Genomic DNA, 26,567 nt, shown 5'->3' on the forward strand with positions numbered 1-26,567 from the left:
TAAACTGTGGATTGTGACCCTCTTCTCCCCATAAGGCAACAGTTTAACTCAACTTCTTTAGAACATAATGATGATTTGCCCTTGATTTAGTCCTTTACAGTGCAATGTTATCCTAATTTCTCTTATTTTGTACTGTTCTCAAACCCAGCAATGTTGTACATTTTGTTGACAGAAATTCAACTCATGGATCGAAGTCAATTATTTTCTGGATATTTATAGAGCAGAAAAGAATTGTTCACAAAATAGCAAATCTAGTAAACCATGAAACTCAAAATAACAAATCTGAAATTTTATACAGATATCTTTTATTAATTTCTTGCAAAATGATGCCTAATTTTCATTTTGCAATGAAGCTGACAACCATGTACTCTTTAACGTTAGAAATGAAATCCATAGACGAGTATTGGATCTTCATTTTTACCATGGTTTATCCATCACTACTTTATATTAAAGTAAAACCAAAACACTAGATAAACTCACGCATAACCACGCCAAGTTATATCAGAAGTCATTACAAAGACAGTTGGTTATGAAGTGTAATTGCAGAAGAAAATAAAATCACAACTGCAACATATATTCAGAAGCATGTACACGACCTGCTACATTTCTTCAGCAATCATTCATCACTGAAGTGGATAATACCACAATTCTTAAGTCAGACTTCAAATATTCTATCAAATTATCAATTTGAATATTAAAAATAATATTTTTGAAACCATGCAATTTGTAATAAAATCTTACAGGGTAAAATAAATAAACCGCAACCAAAGTAATCAAAAATAAATTGATGGCTCAATCAACTCTTGAAGTATGTGGGTTTTTTGTTAATGAAAGTAAAACTCTTGTACTTTGAGAGTGGATCTTCACTTTCCCTTACCAGCACTCCGCTATATTATATATACTTTACCCCAGAGGAAAATATAACCAAACTGAATATTTAGAAATGTCCTGATTGTTGACTGACTTTTGGTAACAGCACTATCTACACCAGACACCGGTCTTCAGAAATCTTGATTAATTTTGAATCCTTCAAGTCAGTTTACCAACATTAATTAGCTGAATTCTCTTTCCACTAGATGCACATGAAATCATCAGTATCAGGCAAGTTCAAGTACAGTCAAACAGAGTATTTACAAAGTGATCCAAGTTTTACAAATTAATTAGCACAGGAACTTCTATGTACATTAGATCCTTTAAGATTCTGGTCTTTCAACATTTTCACTCTTCCTCTTCTAATTTGTTTGTATCAGCTGTCTGTCAGTGGTGGTAAAATTTAGCATTGTGAATACCAGCTCAGGAAGATCGTATTCATGCTTCCATCCCCAATCTTGCCGAGCGCTGTGATCATCAAATTCCATTGGCCAGCTATCAGCTAAGAGAAATGGCTTTCATTATTTTTAATATTCATTGCCACGACTAATAAAAAATTTACAGCAAAATTATGATAGTCATCTCAATGAGATAAATCTTTTAAGCCAAATGCACTTTTTAAAAAAAAGTATTTTTGAAGCATAGTGCTGGTAAGCTGTTGTTAAAAGTTCAAAAACCCTTAGAGATGCCAATAAGTGTTCTGGAACTATTTTTCGTTGAATACTATATACAGGTAGTCCCTGACTTATGACCATAATGGGGACCGAAGGATTGGTTTTAATTCAGGTTGATCACAAGTCAGGGAGCGTAGACCTTGGGCTGCACTGGGGAACAGGGACCACTATATACAGTACTTTTAAATACAAAATGTACTTGTACAGTAGTTTATAAAAAAAATTAAAAACATTTTGCTTGTATCTGCAGGTGGACGTAACTTGCTTAGGTTGGAAGTCAAGGACTACCTGTACTCAGTCAGACTTAATTAGGAACAAACTAAAAAGAAAACTAATTTGTTGCAAGTCACTGATCTAAAACAAATGATAACTGGCCAAGATTTTACAATAAAAGTAATGGTGAACATAAAAGCACTGTTACCATGCAGTTTATTATGTGACACTTCAAAAATGGGTAAAAGAACAGTTAAATACCTAAACATAAAGCTCCAGTTGTCCTGCTAGGCTATGATCATTCTGCCAGTAGACTTACCAATCTCCTGGCGTGCGTTATCAACTTTGTAAGTAACCTTAAGGTCAGACAGGTGCTTTTGGACTTCAGCCGCAAGATCTTCAGGAGTAAAACTCATGGCACTGATGTTATAAGTTCTCATTCTCAGCTGCTCTGCTGGTGCTTCTAGAATTTCCAGTGTTGCGCGCAAACAGTCATCAATGTACATCATAGGGAGCTTTGTGTCAGGTCTCAAATAGCATTCAAATTTCCCTGCTTTTACAGCATCATGAAAAATTTGAACTGCATAGTCTGAAAAATAAACATCCAGTAATTGAACAAAACCAGCAAGCTTTCACTCTTAAGTTCATCTGTAAAACATTTTCACTCATAGATTATCAGATGGCTTTTAATCTTTGATAAAAGTTGACCATTACAATTGCTCTAGTATTAAAATTCAGCTATAATTTTTTTATAAACATGAATTCAAGCAAGTTTCCAAATATCTCCAAGATTGAACTTGGAGATACTTTAAAACTTTCTTGGATTCATACATCCCAAGAACAGGTCTTTTGGTCTACCAAGTTCACATTAACCATTAAGTGCTCATCTATTTTAATCCTGCTTTCCATCACCTGGGCCATGGCTTTGGTGATTTAAGTACTTGTCCAGTTTTGTATGATTACTTGTCTCTACTGCCTGCTCCTCAGGAAGAGCATTCTGGATTTCAACCAGAATTAAATTTTGAAGGAAAAAAAATCCTCAAATCCTTTCTACTCATCTTCTAACCTGAGCTTTCTAGGCTTTAGGTACCACTGCAAAGGGGGAATGTTACTAACATTAATTTTATGTACCTTTATCAGGAAACCTCTGCCTCATCAATGTAAATAAAACAATCTAGCCAGTCACTCCTCAGAACTAAAGAGCTCCAAGCCAGGCAACATCCCAACAAATCTCCTTGATAACCTTCCCATTGTCATCACATTCTTTTTACAGTGGGGCAAACAGAACTGCAGTAAAACCTCCGTTATACGGAATTCAAACAAGCGGCAGTCTCAAGCATCTGGCAAAAGAGTAGCGAAAAATATATAGGTAAAAAAAATTTGCAAGTTTAAAATTGGTGCACCTTGTCATTAGTTCGCCAATCACACAACACAATCTCAAACAACCAGAAAATTCACTTATCCGGCATCTACCAATCCTCATCAATATCGGATACAAGGGGTTTTACTCTACATTCAATTTAATAAGTGACCTAATGATTTATAAAGTTCTACAATGATTTCTTCCTCCCACATTCATAGTCCAGGATAATGATGGCATTATGCACTTTTCAATACATTTTCTACCTGTGTGGCCACCTTCCAGGAACCTTGAAGTTATATACCAATGACTTCTATTTGTCCATACTCTTATAGACCCTACTTTTTATTCCCAAACAGCATTACCTCACACCAGGTTAAATCTCATCTACCAATGATCTGGTCATCTTACCAACTGAACTGTCTAACAATCTCCTCATTAATCTATGACATAAGCAATTTTTTTTGTATGTGTGAGCTTACTACATTGACTTCCAATTTGTTATATCTAATTGGTCACAACTTTCCAATCAGAAAAACAATATTCTACCATCACCCTCTGCCTCCCAATCTTAAAGATCAGAAAGATTTTTGACAAATCAATCACAAATTTGAGATAAAAATGTATATATACAAAACAAATGCTGTTTTGCAAAAATGAAAACAGTAAAATAGAATTTTAATTAAAAATCCAAAAATATAATCAACCAGTCCTAATGTCCAGAAGTTCCAAATGAGAATTAAACTTTCAAGGGTATCAGGTGGTGCAAAGAGATAGGATGGTAAGGGGAGGTGGAGTTGAACTCTTAATCAAAGATGAGCTCCAGGCAGTAGTGAGGGATGATATAGAGATAAGTGAGGCATGTAATAATGATATGGCAGTAGTCATGGGGGACTTTAACTTCCACATAGATTGGGAAAATCAAGTTGGTCGTGGGAGTCTGGAAGAGGACTTCATAGAATGCATCTGAGATAGCTTTCTTGAGCAGCATGTTAAGGAACCAACAAGAGGAAATGCTCTCCTGGATCTAGTGTTGTGCAATGAGATAGGTAGAGTAAATGATGTAATAGTCAGAGACCATCTGGGAAATAGCGATCATAGTATGATTGAATTTCTCATTCAGATGGAAGAGGAAATAGTTAGATCTAAAACCAATATATTATGCTTAAACAGGGGTGACTACCATAGGATGAGGGAGGAATTGGGCAGAGTGGACTGGGAGCACAGGCTAATTGATGAAACAGTTGAGGATCAGTGGAAGATTTTCAAAGAAATATTTTGTAATGCTCAACAAAAATATATGCGGTCAGGAAAAAGGGCAGCAAGGGAGGGAAATAAAGGAGAGAATAAAATTGAAGGTGCAGGTGTACAAAGCTGCAAAGAGCAGTGGGAAACTGGAAGATTGGGAAAACTTTAAGAGACAACAAGGGGTTACAAAGCAGGTCACAAGATATGGGGAAAAAGGATTATGGGAAAACTTTAAGAGACAACAAGGGGTTACAAAGCAGGTCACAAGATGTGGGGAAAAAGGATTATGAAAGTAAATTGGCACAAAATATAAAAACAGAAAGCAAAAAATTTTATAAATATATAAAACGGAAGAGGGTGGCCAGAGTTAACATAGGACCCTTGGAGGATGAGAAAGGAAAACTGGTAGCAAAAAATGAGGAAATAGCCAAGGCATTGAACAAATATTTTGTGTCAGTCTTCACGGTGGAAGAAACGTCCAGCATGCCCAAGTGCGGAGTTAGGGATGCGAATGTTGGGGAGGGCCTTGATAAAATAGTTGTTACAAAGGAAGTAGTGATGGAGAAACTAATGGGACTAAAGCCAGACAAATCACCTGGTTCTGATGATATGCATCCAAAGGTTATGAAGGAAATGGCAGAAGTTATAGTTGATGCATTGGTGGTCATATACCAAAATTCCTTGGATTTTGGGCAGGTCCCGGCAGACTGGAAGACAGCAAATGTCACACCACTTTTTAAGAAGGGATGTAGGCAGAAGACTGGAAATTATCGGCCAATTAGCTTGATGTCTGTAGTTGGAAAAATGCTTGAAGCCATCATTAAAGATGAAATAGTGAAACTTTTGGAACGTAAGGGTTCAATCAGGCAGACGCAGCATGGTTTTAGAAAGGGAATATCTTGTTTGACAAACTTGTTAGGATTCTTTGAGGATATAATGGGTGCGGAGGATAGAGGGGAACAGGTTGATGTTGTATATTTGGATTTCCAGAAAGCATTTGATAAGGTGCCGCACAAGAGACTTATCAGTAAGTTACAGGAAAGTGGTGTCCGGGGAAGTATATTGGCCTGGATTGAAAATTGGTTGTCTGACAGGAAGCAGAGACTTGGGATAAATGGGAGTTTTTTTAGGTTGGCAGAGAGTGGTAAGTGGAGTGCCGCAGGGGTCAGTGTTAGGCCCACAACTGTTCATCATTTACATTGATGACTTGGAGGAGGGGACAAAATGTGGTGTAGCCAAGTTTGCGGATGACACCAAATTGAGTGGAAGAGCAAATTGTAATGAGGATGTGGATATAGTTAAGCTGGATGAGTGGGCAAAGGTCTGGCAGATGGAGTTCAATGTTAGTAAGTGTGAGGTTATCCACCTTGGCAAGAAAAATAAAAGAGCTGAATATTATTTAAAGGGTGAAAAACTACAGCATGCTGTTGTGCAGAGGGACTTGGGAGTGCTTGTGCATGAATCGCAAAAAGTTAGGTTGCAGGTGCAGCAGGTTATTAAGAAGGCAAATGGAATGTTGGCCTTCAGTGCTAGAGGAACTGAATTCAGGAGTATGGAGGTAATGTTGCAACTGTATAAGGTACTGGTGAGACCACACCTGGAGTACTGTGTCTAGTTCTGGTCTCCATATTTGAGGAAAAATATACTGGCTTTGGAGACAGTCCAGAGGAGGTTTACTAGGTTGATCCCTGGGATGAAGGGGTTGACTTATGATGAAAGATTAAATCGTCTAGGGTTGTATTCGCTCGAGTTCAGAAGAATGAGAGGAGATCTTATAGAAACATAGGATTATGAAGGGTATGAATATGATAAATGGAGGAAGGTTTTTTGAACTGGCTGGGGAAACTAAAACGAGAGGACACAGTCTCAAGATTCAGGGGAGTAGATTTAGGACAGAGATGAGGATGTTTTTTCCCCCAGAGAGTAGTGAATGTTTGGAATTCTCTAACCAGGGAAGTGGTTGAGGCTGCTTCATTAAACATATTTAAAATTCAGTTAGATCAATTTTTACATGATAGAGGAATTAGGGGATATGGGGAGAAGGCAGGTAGGTGGAGTTAGGTCATAAATTAGATCAGCCATGATCGTATTGATTGGCAGAGCAGGCTCAATGGGCCATTTTTGGACTACTCCTGTTCCTACTTCCTATGTTTGCTTTCAGGCTCTTAGATCTTTGCTTTCCTGTGACCTGAATAATGGATGGTAATTAAAAGTGGAAAAATATGTTTACTCTAAATTATGGCACTCTACAAACTTCAACACCTTTTTTCCTAAAAGCTCCTATAAATTTAATGTTTTAAAATTCAAAGATAACTTTCTACAGTGTTCATTCTTTAATACTGTGAGAGATGGGAAAACTGATCTAAAATTATGAACATGAAGGAAACTAAAATTCATACATCAGTTAATGGCTGTAACCAGTACAAACAGGATGAGCTTGGGGGATTAGGATGCAGGAAAGCAGAGTCAGCACGATTAACATAAAATCTTCTACTCTTTGTGACAAGACCATAAGACTAAGATAAGGAGTGGTAAGGAACAATAGAATGTAGGAAGATGAGGTAGTCTGGATCAGATAAGGGTCTCCTAGCCCTGGACAGAAGTACCAAGTCCTACATATCTAATTAGCTAACCTTACACAGATTTATACATATTAAATTAGCCAACCCTAGACAGGATGAGCCAACTCTGCATACCAAGAGACTGTAGAGAATCAGGAAGGTGTGAATAAGGACAATAACATGAAGGGACACGACAGGATACCCCCTGGTCCTCCAAGTATACTGAAATTGCACGTAGGCAGGCAGGATTGCCTAATGCCAAACCTTTCCAGCAGGAGGCAGAAGAATGTAAGGGGGAGGGTATTCCTATACTGAAATCAACTGTATAAAAGTTGGGTGAGCCCCAGTGTATGTGTGTATTCCCAGGGTAAGGGGAAGCACCCAACTTTGCATTGTTGTAAAATAAATGTTCTTTGTTCTCAATTTTTGTCTCGAGCAATTTCTTTAAAGGTACTTCTATTTCTAACAATACTACCCATCTAACAATTCCTTCTTGTAATTATTATGGGTACTTAATGCATCAAACTGCTTGATGCCCTAGGAATTAAAATATTCCTAGAGATACAAAACAGGAGAGTCTGGGATACTGTCTATAAACAATACTAGATTAGGTACAGTTAGGTTCTGTAATCTGTATCATGGGGAAAGAAGGAGCCTGATTACCTACTTGTGACTGCTGTAAGTTCAACATCCCGAAATTCCTGCTTCATTGATATGATTTTGATATCTATATTTGAATATCTACTCACAATTAGGATCAATAGTGGAATGACTGTCAAATACGCAAGTGGACAAGAAAGTTTCAAGATAATGAGAAGATGGAAAGACAAAATATATACAGATGCTTCAGGGATGGTTTTTTGAAGTTACGATGTCAATACCAGAGTTTCTCAATAGAAACAGAAGACATTTTACACCTTCTGAGCTGAACTCTAGGTTCAGCTATTGTAACAGCCAGCTCAAAGACTCCACTGTAATGTATTTTATATAGATTTTATTTTTGTTAAATACAAGTGACACCTACGACATGTCGGTTAATATCTGTCAAATTCTCATCAGCTGTTTTACAAGTTTGAACTTTATCAAAATAAAGTATAAAATATAACCTGACAACTGAGTACAGATCAATACTTGTGTCCTTTGACATGAAGCAGACAAGTAAGTGGTTTACCACCACTTGTGGATCTCCAAGCAAATAAATAGAAAATCACAACACTCAGTGTTGACACTGGAAATGTTTTGCTGTTCACAAACAGAGGTCGTTGGTGATATGGGCTTTATTATCTATTTCATTTAAAGCCTACAATTTAAATCAACGAGGTTGCAAATTCTGAGTGGGAATGAAAGCTGTCTTAATCGTGTACTTTAATCAACCGAAGGCAGTACCACCCAAACCTGGTACTGTACATTACCCACTCTTTTCCGTCTTTTTCCACTTATGATGGGGGTGGTGTCAGAACACAACCCCATCGTAAGTAGAGAAGTACCAGCAATTGAAAACAGGTGGTTCTGATAAAATGATTTAAAATTAAATTCTTTCACATGCTCTGTAATCTTTTGAAGAACCTTAAGAAAATAAGGATAAGGCCAAATTTCCCTGCTGTCAAACTACCCAGAATGCAGAAAAACATGAGGTTTCTGCAATCAAAATGTTTGGTAAATGGTCCACAACACATGCACTGCTTCATGTGAACTTGAAATTAGGTAGTAATTTTAAATTTGCAGCATGTTGTATGTCCTCAAATAAATTAGTCACTCATTAAATGGATAAACAAAACCTACTGTCCTATAAAACCTATCAAAGTCTACTGTTTGCTGACAAGACGAATGCAGTTTTATATGTACTCTCAATATATTTATGAAGTTCAGTACTAAAATTAGATCATTATAATACTGAAAACCCATTCAAATAGCTTTTTCATTGAAACTTAAACTATAAAATATTAGTAACTATGGCTACAGTCACAAGTTGATAGTGAAGGACAATCCTGCACTCAGCACCTGTGAGAACCAAATATTATTGATCGGGGCAAAATAAGTAAGACAAATAAGATAGACTACTTAAAGAGTAGATTAGAAGCAGTGACTTAAGTATATTTGCAAAAACAATAGATGCAATTTTTTTGAAAGGGGGAAAAAAAAGATGCCTTCACAAAATATTTTGCATTGTGTGCTTCTGGTGTGTTCACTGTTTTGAAGGAAATCTTGCAGAAAAACGATTCACCTCAAGCAGGATTTTAAAAATATAAAGCTTTATATAATGGCAATCCAACATAAGTAGCAAGCAGATAGAAAAGCATACAAGTAAACATGGATAGTAGATACTGTATTTTTGGGATCATTTGCAATGTACTGCAAAGGTCAATGCAGCTGAAACTGAGTTAACCAAATTTCTTCCTAAATCAGAAATATTCTTTATTCTCCACTCTGATTTGAGTTTTGCTTAGCATTATGATGCTGTATCACCTTGCTCAATCAAGCACAAAATATTGCGAACATTGGAAATCAGAAATAGGAAAAATACTTGAATAGAAAATAGAAAAAATGTTTGACAGGTCAGATAGCATTTATCCCTTTAGCTCAAGTATTGCTATATTTTTTTTTCCCATTTGATCTCATTTAACTCTTCATGATGCATAAGGTGAGCATTGACATTCCACAATATAGTAATTTATAAACAAAAAAATTAACAAACCTGTTGTACCCCCTCCGGGTTGGGTATCTGCAGAAATTATACCAGGATACCTTAGGCATCGGAAGTCCATGCCATACTTATGGTGGTAGTACTAACAAGCAAAAAATACATGATAGTTTGAGTACACAACCTGGCCAAAGAAGAATGTTAAACTAGCATTAAAACTATCCACTTAAAAATTGTTTGTAGCCAAAATTTTGCTGCATTTGACCAAAGTGTCTGACTGAACAATTGATTATTCCAGTTTCTGTGTCTTAAGTCTATGCAGCTAATCAAGTTTATCTTCTGTGTATTGTAAAAAATCTGAGCCTTGAGCCAATTAATATGTAATTTTAGCTAGGAGTAAATGTGATAAAGTTAAATGTTAGATTAAAAATATAGTAGAATCCCTATTATCCAGAATCCAATCAAATGGAAACCCAAACCACCGGCAATAAAAATCAGGGAAATTAACAAACAAGTAAAATTTAAGATAAATAAAATTTTAAATAAAAGTTTAAAATTGTAAATGTTCTCCGAAGCAACACACAACCCCTTGGTGAAGATGTGAGTAAATATTCAGCCAGTGGAGCGCCCTCAGTCATTCTCCACCTGCATCAGCTGTTTGAATAAAATGGTGGCACCAAGAGCCAGCCGATGCCACTTGCTGCTGGGGCGATGCTCCCAAAGTATCTCCAGATCCCTGCTTAATAACAATCTTTATTCATATTAGGTATATTGGTACAGTTTTATCTGTAAACTTGGGGGAGGGTGAGCTATTTATGACGGCAACACAGTTAACGTAGCGGCTAGTGCAATGCTGTTACAGTGCCAGCCAGCAACTGGGGTTCCAATTTGAATTTTTTAAGTTACAGGAAGTACCTGATTAAAGTGAACTTTATATAATTAAATACTACTAAATGAATTCTTTTTAAAAATAACTTTACATTTTGAACTTTCTTTTGTCTTTTAAACTATATATTCTTAATGCAGGTGCATTAGTTAGGGCTTGTAACAGTATGTCTCAGTCAACCAGAAAACTCACACATGTGGTATCCATGATCCCCATGGGTGCTGGATAATGGGGATTCAGCTAGAACTTAAAATCAAGAGAATGAACCAATGGATATAGTATAGAATGAAAGCTAACATTTGGCCATTCTGTTACACTTTCCATAATCCACACACAAATCTTGGTTATTTCAGATTGTGTTGAATTTAAATAGATTGTGTATGCAAAATAAACAATTAAGTTCTTACTCCTAAGCAAAAACAAAATAAGTGAATTTCAGAATTCGTATTGAATTTTTTTTAAGGAAATGTTCCATACAACATACAACTTCCTTTTTAATCTTTTACTTATGAGGAAAACTACTGTATATATGTGTGTAATAGATGATCGGACTTGTCAGCCACAAACGAGCCTGCAGCTGACGTGGACTTTTTACCCCCTCCATAAATCTTCGTCCGCGAAGCCAAGCCAAAGAAAGAAGATGATACTGTGTAAAAGTCAACCCCTCATCTTCCACCCAAAAATCTGGTATTTTCCATATATCACATGTATATAAAACCTATCAAAGTCTACTGTTTGCTGACAAGACGAATGCAGTTTTATATGTACTCTCAATGTATTTATGAAGTTCAGTACTAAAATTAGATCATTATAATACTGAAAACCCATTCTCATCCATTCAAATAGCTTTTTCATTGAAACTTAAACTATAAAATATTAGTTAACTATGGCTACAGTGAAGGACAAACCTGCACTCAGCACCTGCGAGAACCAAATATTATTAATTGGGGCAAAATAAATAAGACAAATAAGATAGACTACTTAAGAGTAGATTAGAAGCAGTGACAAGTATATTTGTATAGATGAAATTTTTTTGTTGACCCCTCTTTTGTTGACCCTCACCTCCTAGACCAGGCTCTCTGCTCACTGGTTCCCAATGCCCCAAACCCTTGCCTTGGTCACCTGCCCACCAGAGCTCCCAACTCCATGACTGCGAACTCTCGCCTCAACCATCCATCCATCCAAGCTCCCTACACCTCGCCTGGCCCGCCCATTCGAGCTCCTGACCCCTTGAATGACAGAGGTATTTACCACAGTCAAAAATACTATGGATTTAATAGCTGATCCTCTAAATTTTACTCGAAAAATTGCTCCACAAAATTCAACAATTACACATATATTATTCACCTGCAATATAGGTTCTTACCATCCTCCACTTTCCTCCCCTAACTTGCATTAGTTGAAGAGTAACCACATATTTTTCTTGTGCTCCATTTGCTATTGTACTTCTAAATTGGTCAGTATGCGATATTAATTCTTGGGTGTGTTCAAAGCTTCCTTGAAGTGTAAAATCCTGACCAACTCCTGGGAATCTCTAGTCCATAACTACTCAAATATAGAAGTAGCAAACCAGAGACATTGAGAATATACCCCATGTATTGAAAGGAGCATACCATTTCACAAACTACCCAACTTTCTACCCACTTATTGAAAGCCTGCAATTCCAATTTTTGTCTTGTTAGTCACCCATCAAAGTAAAAACAAATCATCCTGAATAATGAAGACCATCTGAGAGGAAGAATTTCATTAGCCTTTTTATTTTCAAGAGTTCAATGTGAAACATTTCAGCAAGTCCTGCCTGAAAACCCAAGCAGAAATGCAATGGCATCCCCATTAACTAATTACTTGCACATAAATGATCAGAAATCAAATCCTTAATAACAATGTAATTTATGCTTCATCCATAGAATCCCATTGAAATTAGGCAACTGAATGCTTTGAAGGAAAAGATGAAAGAAGATAATGGAGAAAGAGATATACAAAAGATCAACTAGTCAATAAAGATTTGTACTGTTTTAGTTCCAATTAGAATAAAGTTGAACAATGACTTCTGAACCAGAGTCAACAATATATGAGCAAGATATATTGAAATAGAATCCAATTTTTTTATTAATTTACTTAATTGTTCTGTCCATAGGAATTTCTCCAAACCAGCAGACAGTTATTTTTAAATTTAATCTTGAAATGCCACATACCTCGCCCATCAACTCGGCATGAACCTTTGAGACTCCGTAGATTGTTCTAGGTCTCTGTACGCAGAGATCAGGAGTTGGATTTCTTGGAGAAGTTGGTCCAAAGGCACCAATTGTGCTGGGAACAAACAGTCGAAGATTATGTTCAGCTGCAATATCTAAGACATTATGTAGACCTGCAAACAAAGGTATTTGTATTTAAAATTTCAACAGCACAATTGATACAAGTATTTTTGTTGTGCTTGAGAAGTCCAGAGTTACAAACATTGGTTAAGTTACTCTGAAGCTTTAATATTTTTCACCCCAGTAAAAATACTATTTTAATAGTACAGTAGGTTTCCAATTATCCAAAAACCACTTAACTGAAATTCTGTTATATCCGAAAAAAATGTTGGTGGCATATGATGTCACAAGTTGAACATTTTATTTTCACCCGACGTACTAATGTGGGGCTCTGACGTGTTGTTAATGTCAGTTTGGTAATATCAGTGAGCTTTTGGAGGAAGTCAGGCAGAGCATGGAGAGATTGTCCTCATTTCAGATAACTCCCTTCCTCTCACTTTTCATTTATTCTTTACCCTCCACTGCATTTGGTTCTCTGTTGTCCCCAGAGTCAGTGTCAGAACAAATCTAATCGGGGAGGGCATTGGGGTAACCATGAAGGTGGATGAGGACTGATTTTTCAGCAGTGTTGGGCTTCCAAGTAGGATTGGCGATGGCGGTGGGGAGGTGTCAAAGATTGGTGACAGCTGATACAGTATTCTGCTGATGCTACTGGGCTGCTTGTAACCATTTCTCAGTTATCCAGAAAATGCAGTTAACTGAATACCTGACTGATCCAAAGCATTTCAGATAATCAGAAACATAATGTATTACACAAAAGTACTGGAGGTCCTCAGCAGATCACACAATTGTCTATTGAAAGCAAAGCAAAATAACAATGTTTCAAGCCTGCAGGCAGACACTTGAATAAAAAGGTGAAAGGGAGAAGGTTCATGCAGGGTTGATGGGCAAGGTACATGGCATTTTGAGATTACATGCATTGCCAAAACTGTGGCTACCCACAAGTTGGAGGAAGAACACAATATTCTGTCTGGGCACTTTCCATCCAGATGGCATTAACATCTGATTTCTGTTAGTTCACTCCCCTGTCTCTCTCCATTTCCTCCAGATCTCAACCCCCTTCTCACTCCATTCAGAGCTACCCCAATCCCCCTATCATTTCTCAGCTTTTTCCTCTTCTGCCCTCCAATCCTTATCTACTTATGGCCTCTTCCTACATTTTTTATTCAGCCACCTGCCTGTTTTCTGCTCACACCTTGACAAAGGGCTCAGGCCCAAAACATTGGTTATATCCCTTTTCTTCCCATACGTGCTGCATGACCTGCTTATATTCTCCAGCCCTTTTGTGTGTGGCAACCAGAGAAATGGAAAGTTTGCAGAAACCACAAATGTCACATACTCCTCCTCACCTGTTATATTGACACTGCGTGCCAGAGGTACATTTGCTTCGCCAACAGCACTCAGCAAGGCACTATAGTGGATCAGCCATGTAATACGATTATTAACAACAATTTCACGTAGATTCTTGTAGTCCAATATATCAGAATATATAAATGGCCCTGAAGAAGGAAGACAAAGATTCCTGAGTGACTACACTATCTTTTCAATGCTGAAAAAAATTTAAAAATTATTTTTTCAATTATTGAGGCTTACCACTGTGATACACGTGATCTGGGGGCTTCCTGATGTCAGAGAGTATTACGTTGTTTTTACCAAAATGTTTCCTGTGGAAAGAATGTAATTTGTTTTAAAAAAACAAAAATTCAGCAAAATAAAAAAAACTTTGCTTAATTCATCCAAAATCCCTTCCTCCACCTTAACCCAGGTGATCTGGGCTGAAGATTTTGAAGTTTTGTATCAACAGGATCATAGTATCCTTTGAATACTAATGTTTACAAGCTCAAGGAATACTGATACGAACCCAGAGGAACCAAAACCCAGCAGCAATAGAAATTCACCAAGACAATGGTTACTTAAATAAAAGTTGCTTTTAATGTTCTTTAAACCTAACCACAGGGTCAATTTTTAAACTTATTGCTATTAACTTAACAACCTAACTTAAAGCCCTTCACATTACATACATGTGTATGTAATGTCTATACGATCAGCAAAGTTCTGTTACACTGTCCAATCATTCACTTTGCACTTCTCCAAGTTCACTGGTATCAGGCAATATTTATACTGTGCACAGAATTTAACATTTATGAATCTTCACCAGGCTCTAGTGCTTCAAGTTAAATGGTTACTGCTCAAGCTGTAAGAATTGTTTCAACATTTTATCCAGTTTTCTTTACACCAACATGACCATCCAAAGTGTACTATAGGCCAAATTAAATTTCATTCCAGTAAATTCTAGGAATGACCACTTGATGAATCACCGCCCACTCTTCATTTCCAGGAACATCATGAGGTCTCCATTTTCTCATTAACAATTCACCCTTCGAATAAAGCACCAACAGTAGCTTTAGACGCAGAGAAGGCCTTTGACAGAGTAGAATGGAATTATTTGTTTAAAGTATTGCAAAAATTCAGTTTACCGGAGAAGTATATTAATTGGATTAAAGCATTATATAAGGGACCATTAGCGAAAGTGACAGTAAATGGACATGTATCAAAGCAATTTAACTTAAGCAGGTCAACACGACAGGGATGCCCACTATCACCTTTATTGTTTGCGTTAGCTATAGAACCACTAGCAGAATTGATAAGAACAGAAAATAATACAAAAGGGATAAAAATAAAAGACAAGGAATATAAAATCAGTTTATTTGCGGATGATGTTATAGTATACTTAACAGAACCAGAACTATCAATAAAAGAATTATATAAGAAATTGAAGGAATATGGAGAAGTGTCGGGTTACAAGATCAACGTAAATAAAAGTGAAGCAATGCCTATGAATGATGCGGATTTCTCAAAATTTAAGAAGGAATCACCATTTAGATGGCAAATGCAAGCAATAAGATACCTAGGTGTACAAATAAACAAAAATCTCGGCCAATTATATAAACTCAATTATTATCCACTAATGAAAAAATTACAGGACGATTTAGAGCATTGGAAAGATTTACCATTAACACTAATAGGAAGGATAAACTGTATTAAAATGAAAATTTTTCCAAGGATATTATACCTATTTCAGGCATTGCCAATACAACTGACAGAGAAATTCTTCAAGGAGTTAAAGAAAATAATATGGAAATTTTTATGGAAAGGGGGGAAACCGAGGATAGCACTAGATAAATTAACAGAATGGTATAAACAAGGAGGCTTACAACTGCCAAACTTGAAAAATTATTATAGAGCCGCACAATTAAGATACCTATCAGATTTTTATCAAACAAGGGAAAAGCCAGATTGGACTAGATTAGAATTAGATAAAATAGGGGAAAAGACACCTGAACACATATTATATAAATGGGATGAAAAATTGGTACAACATAGAAGTTCTCCAGTGTTACATCATCTACTCAATATTTGGAAGAAGATTCATGTAGAAAGAAATAAAACAAATTATCAATTACCAAAACTAATATTGACACAAAACAAGTTACTCCCTTTTACAATAGATAACCTTTCCTTTAGAGAATGGGAGAAAAAAGGGATTAAAAGAATAGAAAATTGTTTTTCAGGAAATAGATTATTTTCCTTTGAACAAATGAAAAATAAATACAATATAACTCAAGATACAGCGCTGGCATATTACCAATTGAGATCCTACTTGAAGGATAAATTAGGAAGCAGTTTGAGTTTGCCAGAGGGAAGTAACTTTGAATATGTGATTACAGATACAATGATAATCAAAAGATTTATAACAAATATGTATATTAAACTGCAAGAAAAGGAGAATGAGGAAACAAATGGTAAAACTAAACAAAAATGGGAACAGGATTTAAATATAAAGATAAAAAAGGAAACATGGGAGAAGTTATGCTCTGGAACGATGAGAAATACAATAAATACGAGGTTACGTATGATACAATATAACTGGATACACAGGCTATACATTACACCTCAAAAGTTAAATAAATGGGACCCAACAGTATCTGATAGATGTTTTCGATGTAAAAAAGAAATGGGAACAACAATTCATGCAATCTGGACGTGAGAAAGTAGAAAAATTTTGGGAAGATCTCAATCAGATATTAAATAAAATAACAGAAAACAATATACCAAAGAATCCAGAGATCTTTCTCCTAAGTAACATAAAAAACAAAGAATTTGGAATTGATTTGGAGGATGCACAAAAAAGATTTGTTAAGATAGCCCTAGCCGTAGCAAAAAAATGTATTATGTCAACCTGGAAATTGGAAGATAATTTGAAAATACAACAATGGTATATAGAAATGAATAAATGTATTCCATTAGAAAAAATAACATAGTTTAAGAAATAATATTGAAATATTCGAACAAATATGGGAGCCTTACATTAAACACAATAGTGAAAACCTACCGGGGACAATCACTACCTAAGTTAACGGAAGGAAAAGGAAATGAAAAGAATGGACTCAGTGGAATTTCTGGTGTATTTTTATTGAATGACAACATTGTCTGACTGGTTTAATGTATCTTAGATTTATACCTTAAATGGACGGGAGGGGGGAGGTGGGGAGGGTGGGAGTGGAGAAAATGACATTGTATATGTGTGAAAAGGAAAAAAATGTGTATCATGGTTAATGTGATTTATGGTGTGAAAAATAAAAAATTATAAAAAAAAAACAATTCACCCTTCCAGTAACCACAGTGCATTTCTTTAATCTCTTCTTCATTCACAGCTTTCTCCCTCAAGTCAACAAGATCAGAATGGTCTTTTGCTGCTAAGTTAACTCTTTCCTTGACAAAGACAAATCCTGACTCTCACATTTAACTTACTCCTCTGAACTTTTTCAAAGTACTGGGCAAGTCTCTATCAACCAGATCTTCCTCTGCTCTTATAATTTTCTTAGACAAAGACCTTGTAACAGCATATGCCGGATATATCTCACAATCTTTGTCAACCTCATCCTTACAAGGCTGATTTGTTAATCTCAAAACTGACCCAATTTCAGGTTTACTAGTCTGCTCCACGTTAACCCTCTGAAAAGACGTACTATTCTGAAATTTGTTTTTAAAAATCAGGACATATCCATCTGCTAACCTAGTCGTTTGTTGCCATGTCTTTTTCATCCAGGTACAATTTGATCTCATTGGGAACACACCTTTTAATTTCCTCAATTAATATCAATTCTCTTAATCTGTTGAAATCATTATTTATTCCTTTTGAGGTGCACCAACGGTCAAAATATACAGATTTTCCAGACCAAATACAAGATTGGTTCCATGTTTTCACCAAACTCCGATATTTTTGTCTATATGCTTCTGGAACCAACTCATTAGCTTTCAATACTGCTTGTTCAACAGTCTCAATTTGCCACTTGCTCTGTAGTCAACTAGAGGATGCAATTTGTGCTTTTCCTTTCAATACACTTTGGAGCATAACAGACCATTTTTCTTTTGACCATCTTGAGTTCTAAGCAACCTTTTCAAAAAGCTGAAAATATGTATCTCTATCTCGCTCATTGAAAGGAAGAACTAGATTTAACTTTCCCCAGCAGTTATAGGCGCACTTCTCTTATCCCTCCCCTTCTCTAATTCAAACCATCTGTCCCTTTCAATTTGTTCAAAGTTATATTTTCTTTGTCTTTCAAATTATATATCCTCCATTTTTAAGTTTCCTCTGCCTTATATTATCTTTGCTTTTCAGCTTCCTCATATTTTTGTTTCTGTAATTCAAACTCCCATTTTGCTCTTTCTTCTCTCACCCTCAATTTCTCTAATTCCAATTGCAATTCAAAAGATCAATCCTCTGGAAAATTGTCTAAGCCTTTCTCAATAAATTTTCCCTCACCTATATAATATTTTCCTATAATCCTCTGTATTTGTATTTTCTTCATCCAACGCTGGACTTCAACCAGCTTTAATTCCTTATCATTGACCATCACTTCCTCTTCTTTTTCTCTGCAGCTCCCCAGGTGATGGGTGTAACAAAAATGTATTAACATCCATTGCTGCTGTTTTTCCACACACACAAGCTTTAAATTAGCTTGGAAAAACCAATTAACTAATAAATCACAAAAACTCCAAAAGTTTAAGATCCCAAAACTCTAAATATTTCAATCGGAAACGGACAAAACCTCACTTGTTACGAGCCGATAGGACTACAAAACCCAGCAGCAATAAAAATTCAGAAAGACAATGGTTACTTAAACACAAGTTGCTTTTAATTTTTTTTTAAAACATAATAACAGGATCAATCTTTCACCCCCTTCTAATTCTAAGCGCACGTGTATGTAACGTGTATATGTTCAGCAAAGTTCAGTTTCACTGTCCAATCATTCACTTTTCACTTCTCCAAGTTCACTGGTATCAGGCAATTCTTATATTGTGCACAGAAGTTAACATTTATGAATCTTCACCAGGCTCTGGTGCTTAAAGTTAAATGGTTACCACTCAGGAAAGTTCTTGTTGGTTTCAGAGAGAAATTTGTTGCTCATTGGACACACATAAACTGATTTCCTCAAATCAGTTACTTCAGTGTCTTGCCAAAGAAACTTGCCCCATCATGGGTTTTCTAAATGATGACTTCTTTTTCCAGCTCACCACAAAATTCCACTCATTTCTCTTATTTCAGGAGAAACACTCTGACCAGCCATTTCCTCTTGGGAGGAAACTCTCAGGGATTTGAACAGGCTGAACTCAGAACTTACAACCAGTCTTCAAAATAGGGTCTTTCAACAAATTTTGCAGCCTCAACTGCCACAGTAGAACTGACATTTCTCTCTCCAAAAGACAATCACTTGTTTGTTTTTTCCTCTCTCTGCTTATTAAAACCAAATGACTTATTACAGGGATCCAAACACAACCTTGGAAAGATCTTATTAGTAACGGAGTCTGGACTTTGTTCCATTTGCACCTCCTTGTGAAGTTCTTAGCAAAGCAGTTTTATTATCTCTGCAAAGTCACTGGTGATACAATGTCTCACTTCAGCAAAGCTCTTGCATTTTAAATGAGACGTCTTTTGTGAAGTGTAACCTAAACACCCACAATCTATCTCTTTTAAAGACACATTTTACCCATAACTATTCTAACACATCCTGTAACAATACATTGTAAAATTAAGTCATTGTACTTTAATACACATCATGAAAGTAACAAAATATTATTTACACAACTTGTGTTGGGTCTTTAAAAAAGTTACTTTTTCTGTAAACTTGCAGTCTTGAAACTTAAGAAAGCTTACAATGTTTCAGTGATGAAACACATTATTTATTAAGTAAAAATCATTTGAGCCCTTATCCTGCAAATTTAATACTATCACATACCTCAGTAATTTTGCAAGCCCCACGCCCAGCTGACCTAGCCCACCTGAAAAACAGAATTTATTATGAGTTACAAACTAAAAAATATTGCACTCTTTTCCACAGTGAAATGCAAATACCACAAATCCAATCCTGATTGCTGCATATTAGTAAGAAAAAAAAACAGCAAAACAGCTTCAGATGATACCAATGAGTACATGCAAATCTCAACATCTTGATAGGATAAAATGCAAAAACATGAGCTTAGAAACTATTGATACATCAATTGTTCATAAAATGGAAATATTGTATTTGCCTAGTAATGCAGATAATGCATCAGATCAAATAATATCATTGAATTTTGCTCTGAACATTTCACGTGTCAAATGCAAATGAATTACTTGAATTTTAAAAGGGGCTAATGTGGCAGTACGCCATTAGGCAGCCGGCCAAAATGGCGCCGTCGGGGGTTTCCTCCCGACCTCGGCACCAGGCTCAGAAGCCCTCGCTGGGGACCCACGTGACACCCTGGTGATGTCAGGGCCCCCCAGCACGGTTCTCAGCCAGGTCCGGGCTGGGAGTACAAGACCAGCCAGGCAGCCTGCAATAAATCATCACTGAACTCAACCCGTCTGGTTGTGCGATCCTTCAGTTAGCAGTGTAGCTGCTGCAATTGGTGACCCCGACAGATTCAAACGTCTTTGAACCCAACATGAATGGCCTTTCGATCAACACTATAGCCATCAAGCTTCCTGACTTCTGGGTTCAGGAGCCGGAGACCTGCTTCAGCCAGGCAGAGGCTCAATTTCAGCTCTGCCTGATTTCATCGGATTTGGCCAAGTTTTACCATGTGGTTGCCGCCCTGGGCCAGGCCACCGCAAAACAAGTGCTGCACCTTGTTCAGCACCCACCCACGGAAGACAAGTACGGAACCATCAAGTGAGTGCTCACCAGCTCCCTTGACCTCTCCAGGCACCAGCATGCCGCTCGGATGCTGCGCCTCGACACCTTAGGGGACAGAACTCCCATCGAGTTGATGGACGAGATGCTTGCGCTCAAGGATGATCACCTTGCAATAAATTACCTACAACTGACATCAGGCTCATCAGTCTATCCAGGATTACTTTTTGAAACCTTTTTTTAAACAATGGAATAACTGAGCTACCCTCTCTGGCACCACACCTGTGGCTAAGGACATTATAAATATTTCTGCCAGAGCCCCTGCAATTTCTACACTAGCCTCCCTCAAGGTCCAAGGGAATATCTTGTCATGCCCTAGGAATTTATCCACCCTTATTTGCTTTAAGACAGCAAGCACTTCCTCCTCTTTAATGACCTCACTGCTCAACTTCCTTACTTCCCACGACTCTGTGCCAGTTTCTTGAGTAAACACTGAGGGAGGGGGAAAAAAAAAACAATTTAAGATCTCTCCCATCATTTTTGGCTCCATAAAAAGCCGACCACTTTCATCTTCAAGGGACCAATTTTGTTCCTTACAACCCCAACCAACCAATTTTCCCCTGCAGCCGCTGCAACCGTGTCTGCCTGTCCCGCATCGGACTTGTCAGCCACAAACGAGCCTGCAGCTGACGTGGACTTTTACCCCCTCCGTAAATCTTCGTCTGCGAAGCCAAGCCAAAGAAAGAAGACATTGATTTAGAAAACTTTCCTGAACACATTTGACAAACTCCAAGCCATCTAGCCCTTCTACAGTATGGGATTCACAGTCAATCTCCTACTATAACAACCTTGTGTTTCCTGCAGCTGTCTGCTTTCTCGCTACAGATTTGCTCCTCCAATTCTCATTGACTATTGGGTGGTCTATAATACAACCCCATTAGTCTGGTCATACCTTTACCAGTCCTCAGGTCACCCACAGCCTGGTCTAAACAAGTAATCTTTGTAAAGAGTTTACATAGTCTCACTAGTTTGTCAGAAAAGGCACAAATGATCAGGGAAATCTCACATCTTTGTTCAGAATTTGCAGCTACAAACTTTTATCCAACTTGTCTTAAATTAGGAAACAAATCTGAATTGTTTATAACAAAAATATACACAATACATGTTGTTGCTGTAATGTTAATCCTAAGCATCAAACTTGTTCATAATGAATGTGTCGTACTTTGTAACTGTTACATTTTAAATTTGAAACATGCATTGAGTTTTACAGCACAGAAACAGGCGTTTTGGCTCAACTTGATCACATCGAAACAAGTAAATGGGAGAACCACCACCTCCTTCTAGCTGGGTCCATCATTTAATAGGAAAGTGGCTTAAATTGAAATATACTTTGGAAGCAACTCTCATTTTTTGAAATATTGGTAACAGTATTGGTCAGTGCTGTTAAAGTTACAGATATATAGAATGAAGACAATAGTCATTTCCTGATTAAAAATTGTACATTTGATCACTCATCTATACGACTTTAGCCATCTCTTGTTTAGGTTGGCAAACAGGCTCATGAAACTGTTCCAGAGTGTCACCGGGACAGGCTTAAAAATGTTAGTCAAGCTTTGGCCTCTCTTATCCTTTGATTCCTGCTAGGGATGCTGACGCAGATTTAACACATCAACATTCGCAAGTGGCTATGCAATACACTCCATTCAAATGTAAAAATGACATTTGTAGCATAATTCATACTTGAACACAACTTGGCCAAGTTGTCAGAGGGTGCTTGCTATCAGAAGAAATGAGTAAAAATGAATAGAAATGAACAAAAAAAAAAATCATTTAAAATTTTGATATAAATTTAGTTCCTGTTTTCTGACAACCACATTATTTGATTTGGAAGTGCTTTGTAAATTACTTTCCTACAAAGACATAACATCACGTAAAATAAACTAGCGTCTAATTTTGGTAAACAAGAAAGAGGGCAGATGCTGGAAAATTGGAACAACACAAAATGTTGAAGAAATAGGTAGTCGACGGATCAGAGCAAAACCCGTTATCAGCAACAGTACTAGGGCAGACGTGTGAATCATAGGTTGGGAAGGGAGAAGGAACTTGGGCTGGCATGTGATGATCAAATACAGATGGAAGGGAGAAGAAATTATGGAAAAAGAAATGAGGAGGGAGAGGGCTGAAGATGCACTCGGATAGGACAAATGGAAGGTAGTGGGGAGCTGGAGGAAGGAAAGTGTGAGTGATGGGCAAATGGAGAGGGCAGGGAAGGCAAAGGAAACCGGATCAGAGAGATTAAGGAAAGCAGGGGAAAGGGTATGAAAACCCCTGCAGAGGTTACCAGAAATTAGAGGTCAATATTTATGGTGTCAGGTTGGAGACTGCCAAGACAGAATAAAGTGGTGCTGTGCTGTTCCTCAAATTTGTGTGTTGCCTCAACTTCAAGTCCACCTTTTAAGTCACCATACCATGCTCGCACGGTAAAGACAAGATAGCATTTCTCCAGGATAATGGAGCATATTTACATAAATAAAAGTTAGAATAGGAGTTAAATACATTGAAATATTAAAATATTAAGATGTATACGGTACGTCCTCAGTACACTATCCACATATGTTCTGGGAATTCAGGAGCTCGATGGCTTGGGAGAAAAAAAACTGTTGCTCAATCTTGGCAGTACAGTAGACCATGGACAGACATGTCAGTATGGGAATGGTAAACAGAATTGAATTGAAATGGCTGGCCATTGGGGGGATCTTGGCTGTTTGACAGAGCCAGGGTACTCAACAAAGCAATTCCCCAATCTGCATATGATCTCCTTGATGTACTGTGAAAGTGTCTGATTTGCGATGAAGACATTTTACACCCCGTAAATCCCATAATTTATCAAAAGATTGAAGATACATACCAGTGATAAGAACGCGGGGGTGATCGGATTCAGCAAAAGATACGGAGTGAAAGCTAACATCTGCATTTAGTTGTCTGGGGCTCCAGCTCATAAGCCTGAAAGTCACAGTAGGAGTCTGGCAAATACAACCATTGCTCAGCAGTGCCTGTTTGGTAATCTTGGTCAAATTCCTAAAAAGTGTCATAATTCACACCTAAGCAAGAAATTAAGTAAATGTTAGATAAGAGGAATTGGATAGTACATTTAAAATAGGTTCACTAAATTATAAAAATACCTTTATCAGCACAATCGTGATTGAATCTACAATCTGAGCAACTAATTCACGACCAATGGTTTGTGTCAGTGTTCCTGATCGTCAGCAACCTTTCATCCATTATTGTATCCTTCCATGCCATTCCCAACAAAAACTTACATGCACTCCCTCCAGTAACATTTATTACTACTCTCTTCAACCACTCCTTGTAATATTACTTTCTTGCGCCTTGAGTAAAATTAATTTCTCACGAATTCCACTAGGTTAGCATTCTCATTAACCTAACTTATGTCCTGACTATGCTTTTAAATCCAAATGTTACTTTTCATCAATACAAACGTTATTCGAGACACTGTACTTTTCTTCATTAAAAATGCTATTCCTTCACCTGTTCATTTCAGCTGTGATCAAAGCAAATCTTATGTGCCTGTGCATACAAGTCTGACATGCCTGTGCAGTTAGAGAAAAATGTACATCTTTCTTAACCCTGCACTTACTTAATGCCACAAGATGCTATTTACTACAACACACAGGTTTCAATAAGCTGTCAATAATGCCTATATGCACACTGTCCATCAGGATTATGAAAAAACACATTTAATGGTCTGGGGGGAAAAAAATCCAAAACATTAATGATAAAATCATAATTCAAAGTGAGAAGAAGTCAATGAGTGATTATTGTAAGGGTTGAACACTCACTTTGCACCCAACCGATATCAGTGAGGCTCTCCTGGCCATTCTGAATGGTTAACTTCAAATTATTTCCTGATGTAATGCGATTTCAGTTAGTCACGGAGCAAAACCAAAATAAGCTGATCAAACCATGTCACTAACAAGCTTTTATTTTTAAAAAATGCACCTCATACAGCCATATTCAATATTGATTTTTTCCTAAACTGCTTCCCCATCACAAAAAGTTAGATCGTTTGAAATAATTAGCAACAATTTGCCTGCATCCTTTCAATGACATAACCACAGTAAATGAGGCAATACGAAGCATGCACGTTTAACATCATCACACCGACATTCTTTCTGCACAATCTTTCAGCAAAACAAATGTATTCATACCGAAAGATGTTCAGAAACTGCAGATGAAACACCATAGAAAGATGTGGTTTGAAAACTTTTTAAACTATCAGGAGTGCAGAAGGGATCAACTCAGAATGAAGCATCTGACATTTTTAAAGATCATTTTACTGCTCTTCCAAAAAAAGTTTCACTGGAAGGGTGAGTTTGCATTCATACTTAAGTAAACTTATCCAAATGAAAAATCGCAAAGCTGGGTATCTAGAAAATTTGAAATGAAACTGAACATGCCGGAAGTAACAGCGTGCGCAAAAGAAAGACGGTGTTTCAGATTAATGGCCTTTCCTCAGATTTGTCATCATCCTGTCTCTCTCTCTCTCTCTTCACGTTTGGTGCTTCCCTGCCGACTATTCCGTCTACTTTCTGATGTTCCAAAGGGAGAAAGGAACCAGACTTTGCTGCCGACCTCCCGACATTTTTGTCAAGCTCCACTCGGAGGGAGGTCTCTGTCTCCCCGCGTTCTTTATTCTGCTTCCAGGTGTAATTATGACGGTGGAAGTTACGTTCAGAAAGTCACCTCAAAACGATCCCCTTCCCCAACCTGGCTCATTCCGTGGACCCTGAGCGCCAGTGCCTTAAATCAACAAGGACAAAATGACGGGACTAGACAAAAGAAGACAGGGAAGAGAAGCCCGATCACCAGCGAGTGCCGGCAGAGCCTCGCTCACTTCGGCGTCGTGCAAGGTCCAGCCCACATCCCGGCAAAGTTAGCAGAGAGCCGGGCCCCACTCCATCCCAGCCCCCACCCGGCGCCCCAGAAATCTGCCGTGTCATGCCGTGTTGAGCAGCCAGGGCAGGTTCTCAAGAAAGCTCAAGGACGCCGCCCGACGATGCTGCGCCCAGCCCCCTTTATTCACCCTCCCACACGGCAGCGGGCCCTTCTGGCCCAAATGCACCGCAATCCACGCCCGCAGGAAACCCAACTCCGCACAGCTACGATCCCGATTCGCTGGCGCTGGAAGCGCGTCGCGATGTGGCCGTGTTTAATTTTGGTCTTTCCATCCATTGCAGACAACCGCATCCCATTGGGGAAGGAATTGCGTCCAATGGATGCCAGTGTGCCCAACCCACCGCCCGAGAGTCCGTTGTACCTGAGCCGCAGCTTCGCCTCGCCGCCGTCCCCACACGCTGCGATTAGATTGCATCAGCCGCCTCACGCGTCTTTATTCCGAAGAACCTGGCGCCTCTCTGACCTATGATTGGCTACTTTACCAAAGCCTCGACGCCCATTGGCGCCGAATACCAGCGCCTTCAATCCGCCCTCAGTGTCCTAGCAACCCTGGTTCAGGGTCGCACGTGGCGCTGCTTGGATGCTTTGCATGACATTTTCCACGCTGCTTTCGTGCGGTATCAGATGATGGGGCCCTGGCTGCTG

The 26,567-nt window shown here is 37.9% G+C and overlaps 1 protein-coding gene across 3 annotated transcripts; it reads right to left on the reverse strand.

Annotated features, from left to right (window-relative positions):
- Positions 1-288: 288 nt before the first annotated feature.
- tdh (L-threonine dehydrogenase) lies at positions 289-26,389 on the reverse strand. 3 transcript variants are annotated; one of them, XM_069886625.1, is made up of 9 exons: positions 26,284-26,389; positions 23,854-24,046; positions 20,070-20,112; positions 14,362-14,432; positions 14,118-14,267; positions 12,649-12,821; positions 9,622-9,712; positions 2,077-2,346; positions 289-1,372 (listed from the first exon to the last, which is right to left on the reverse strand). In XM_069886625.1, exons 2-9 carry the CDS (start codon positions 24,035-24,037, stop codon positions 1,233-1,235), a joined length of 1,122 nt encoding a protein of 373 aa, XP_069742726.1. In that variant the 5' UTR covers positions 24,038-24,046; positions 26,284-26,389; the 3' UTR covers positions 289-1,232. The 3 variants fall into 3 exon arrangements, with proteins under 3 accessions (XP_069742726.1, XP_069742728.1, XP_069742727.1); XM_069886627.1 differs by lacking the exon at positions 26,284-26,389 and adding an exon at positions 25,710-25,766; XM_069886626.1 differs by lacking the exon at positions 26,284-26,389 and adding an exon at positions 25,424-25,676.
- Positions 26,390-26,567: the final 178 nt, after the last annotated feature.

The sequence above is a fragment of the Narcine bancroftii genome, chromosome 6 (assembly GCF_036971445.1).
Source record: "Narcine bancroftii isolate sNarBan1 chromosome 6, sNarBan1.hap1, whole genome shotgun sequence".
Lineage (NCBI taxonomy): Eukaryota > Metazoa > Chordata > Chondrichthyes > Torpediniformes > Narcinidae > Narcine > Narcine bancroftii.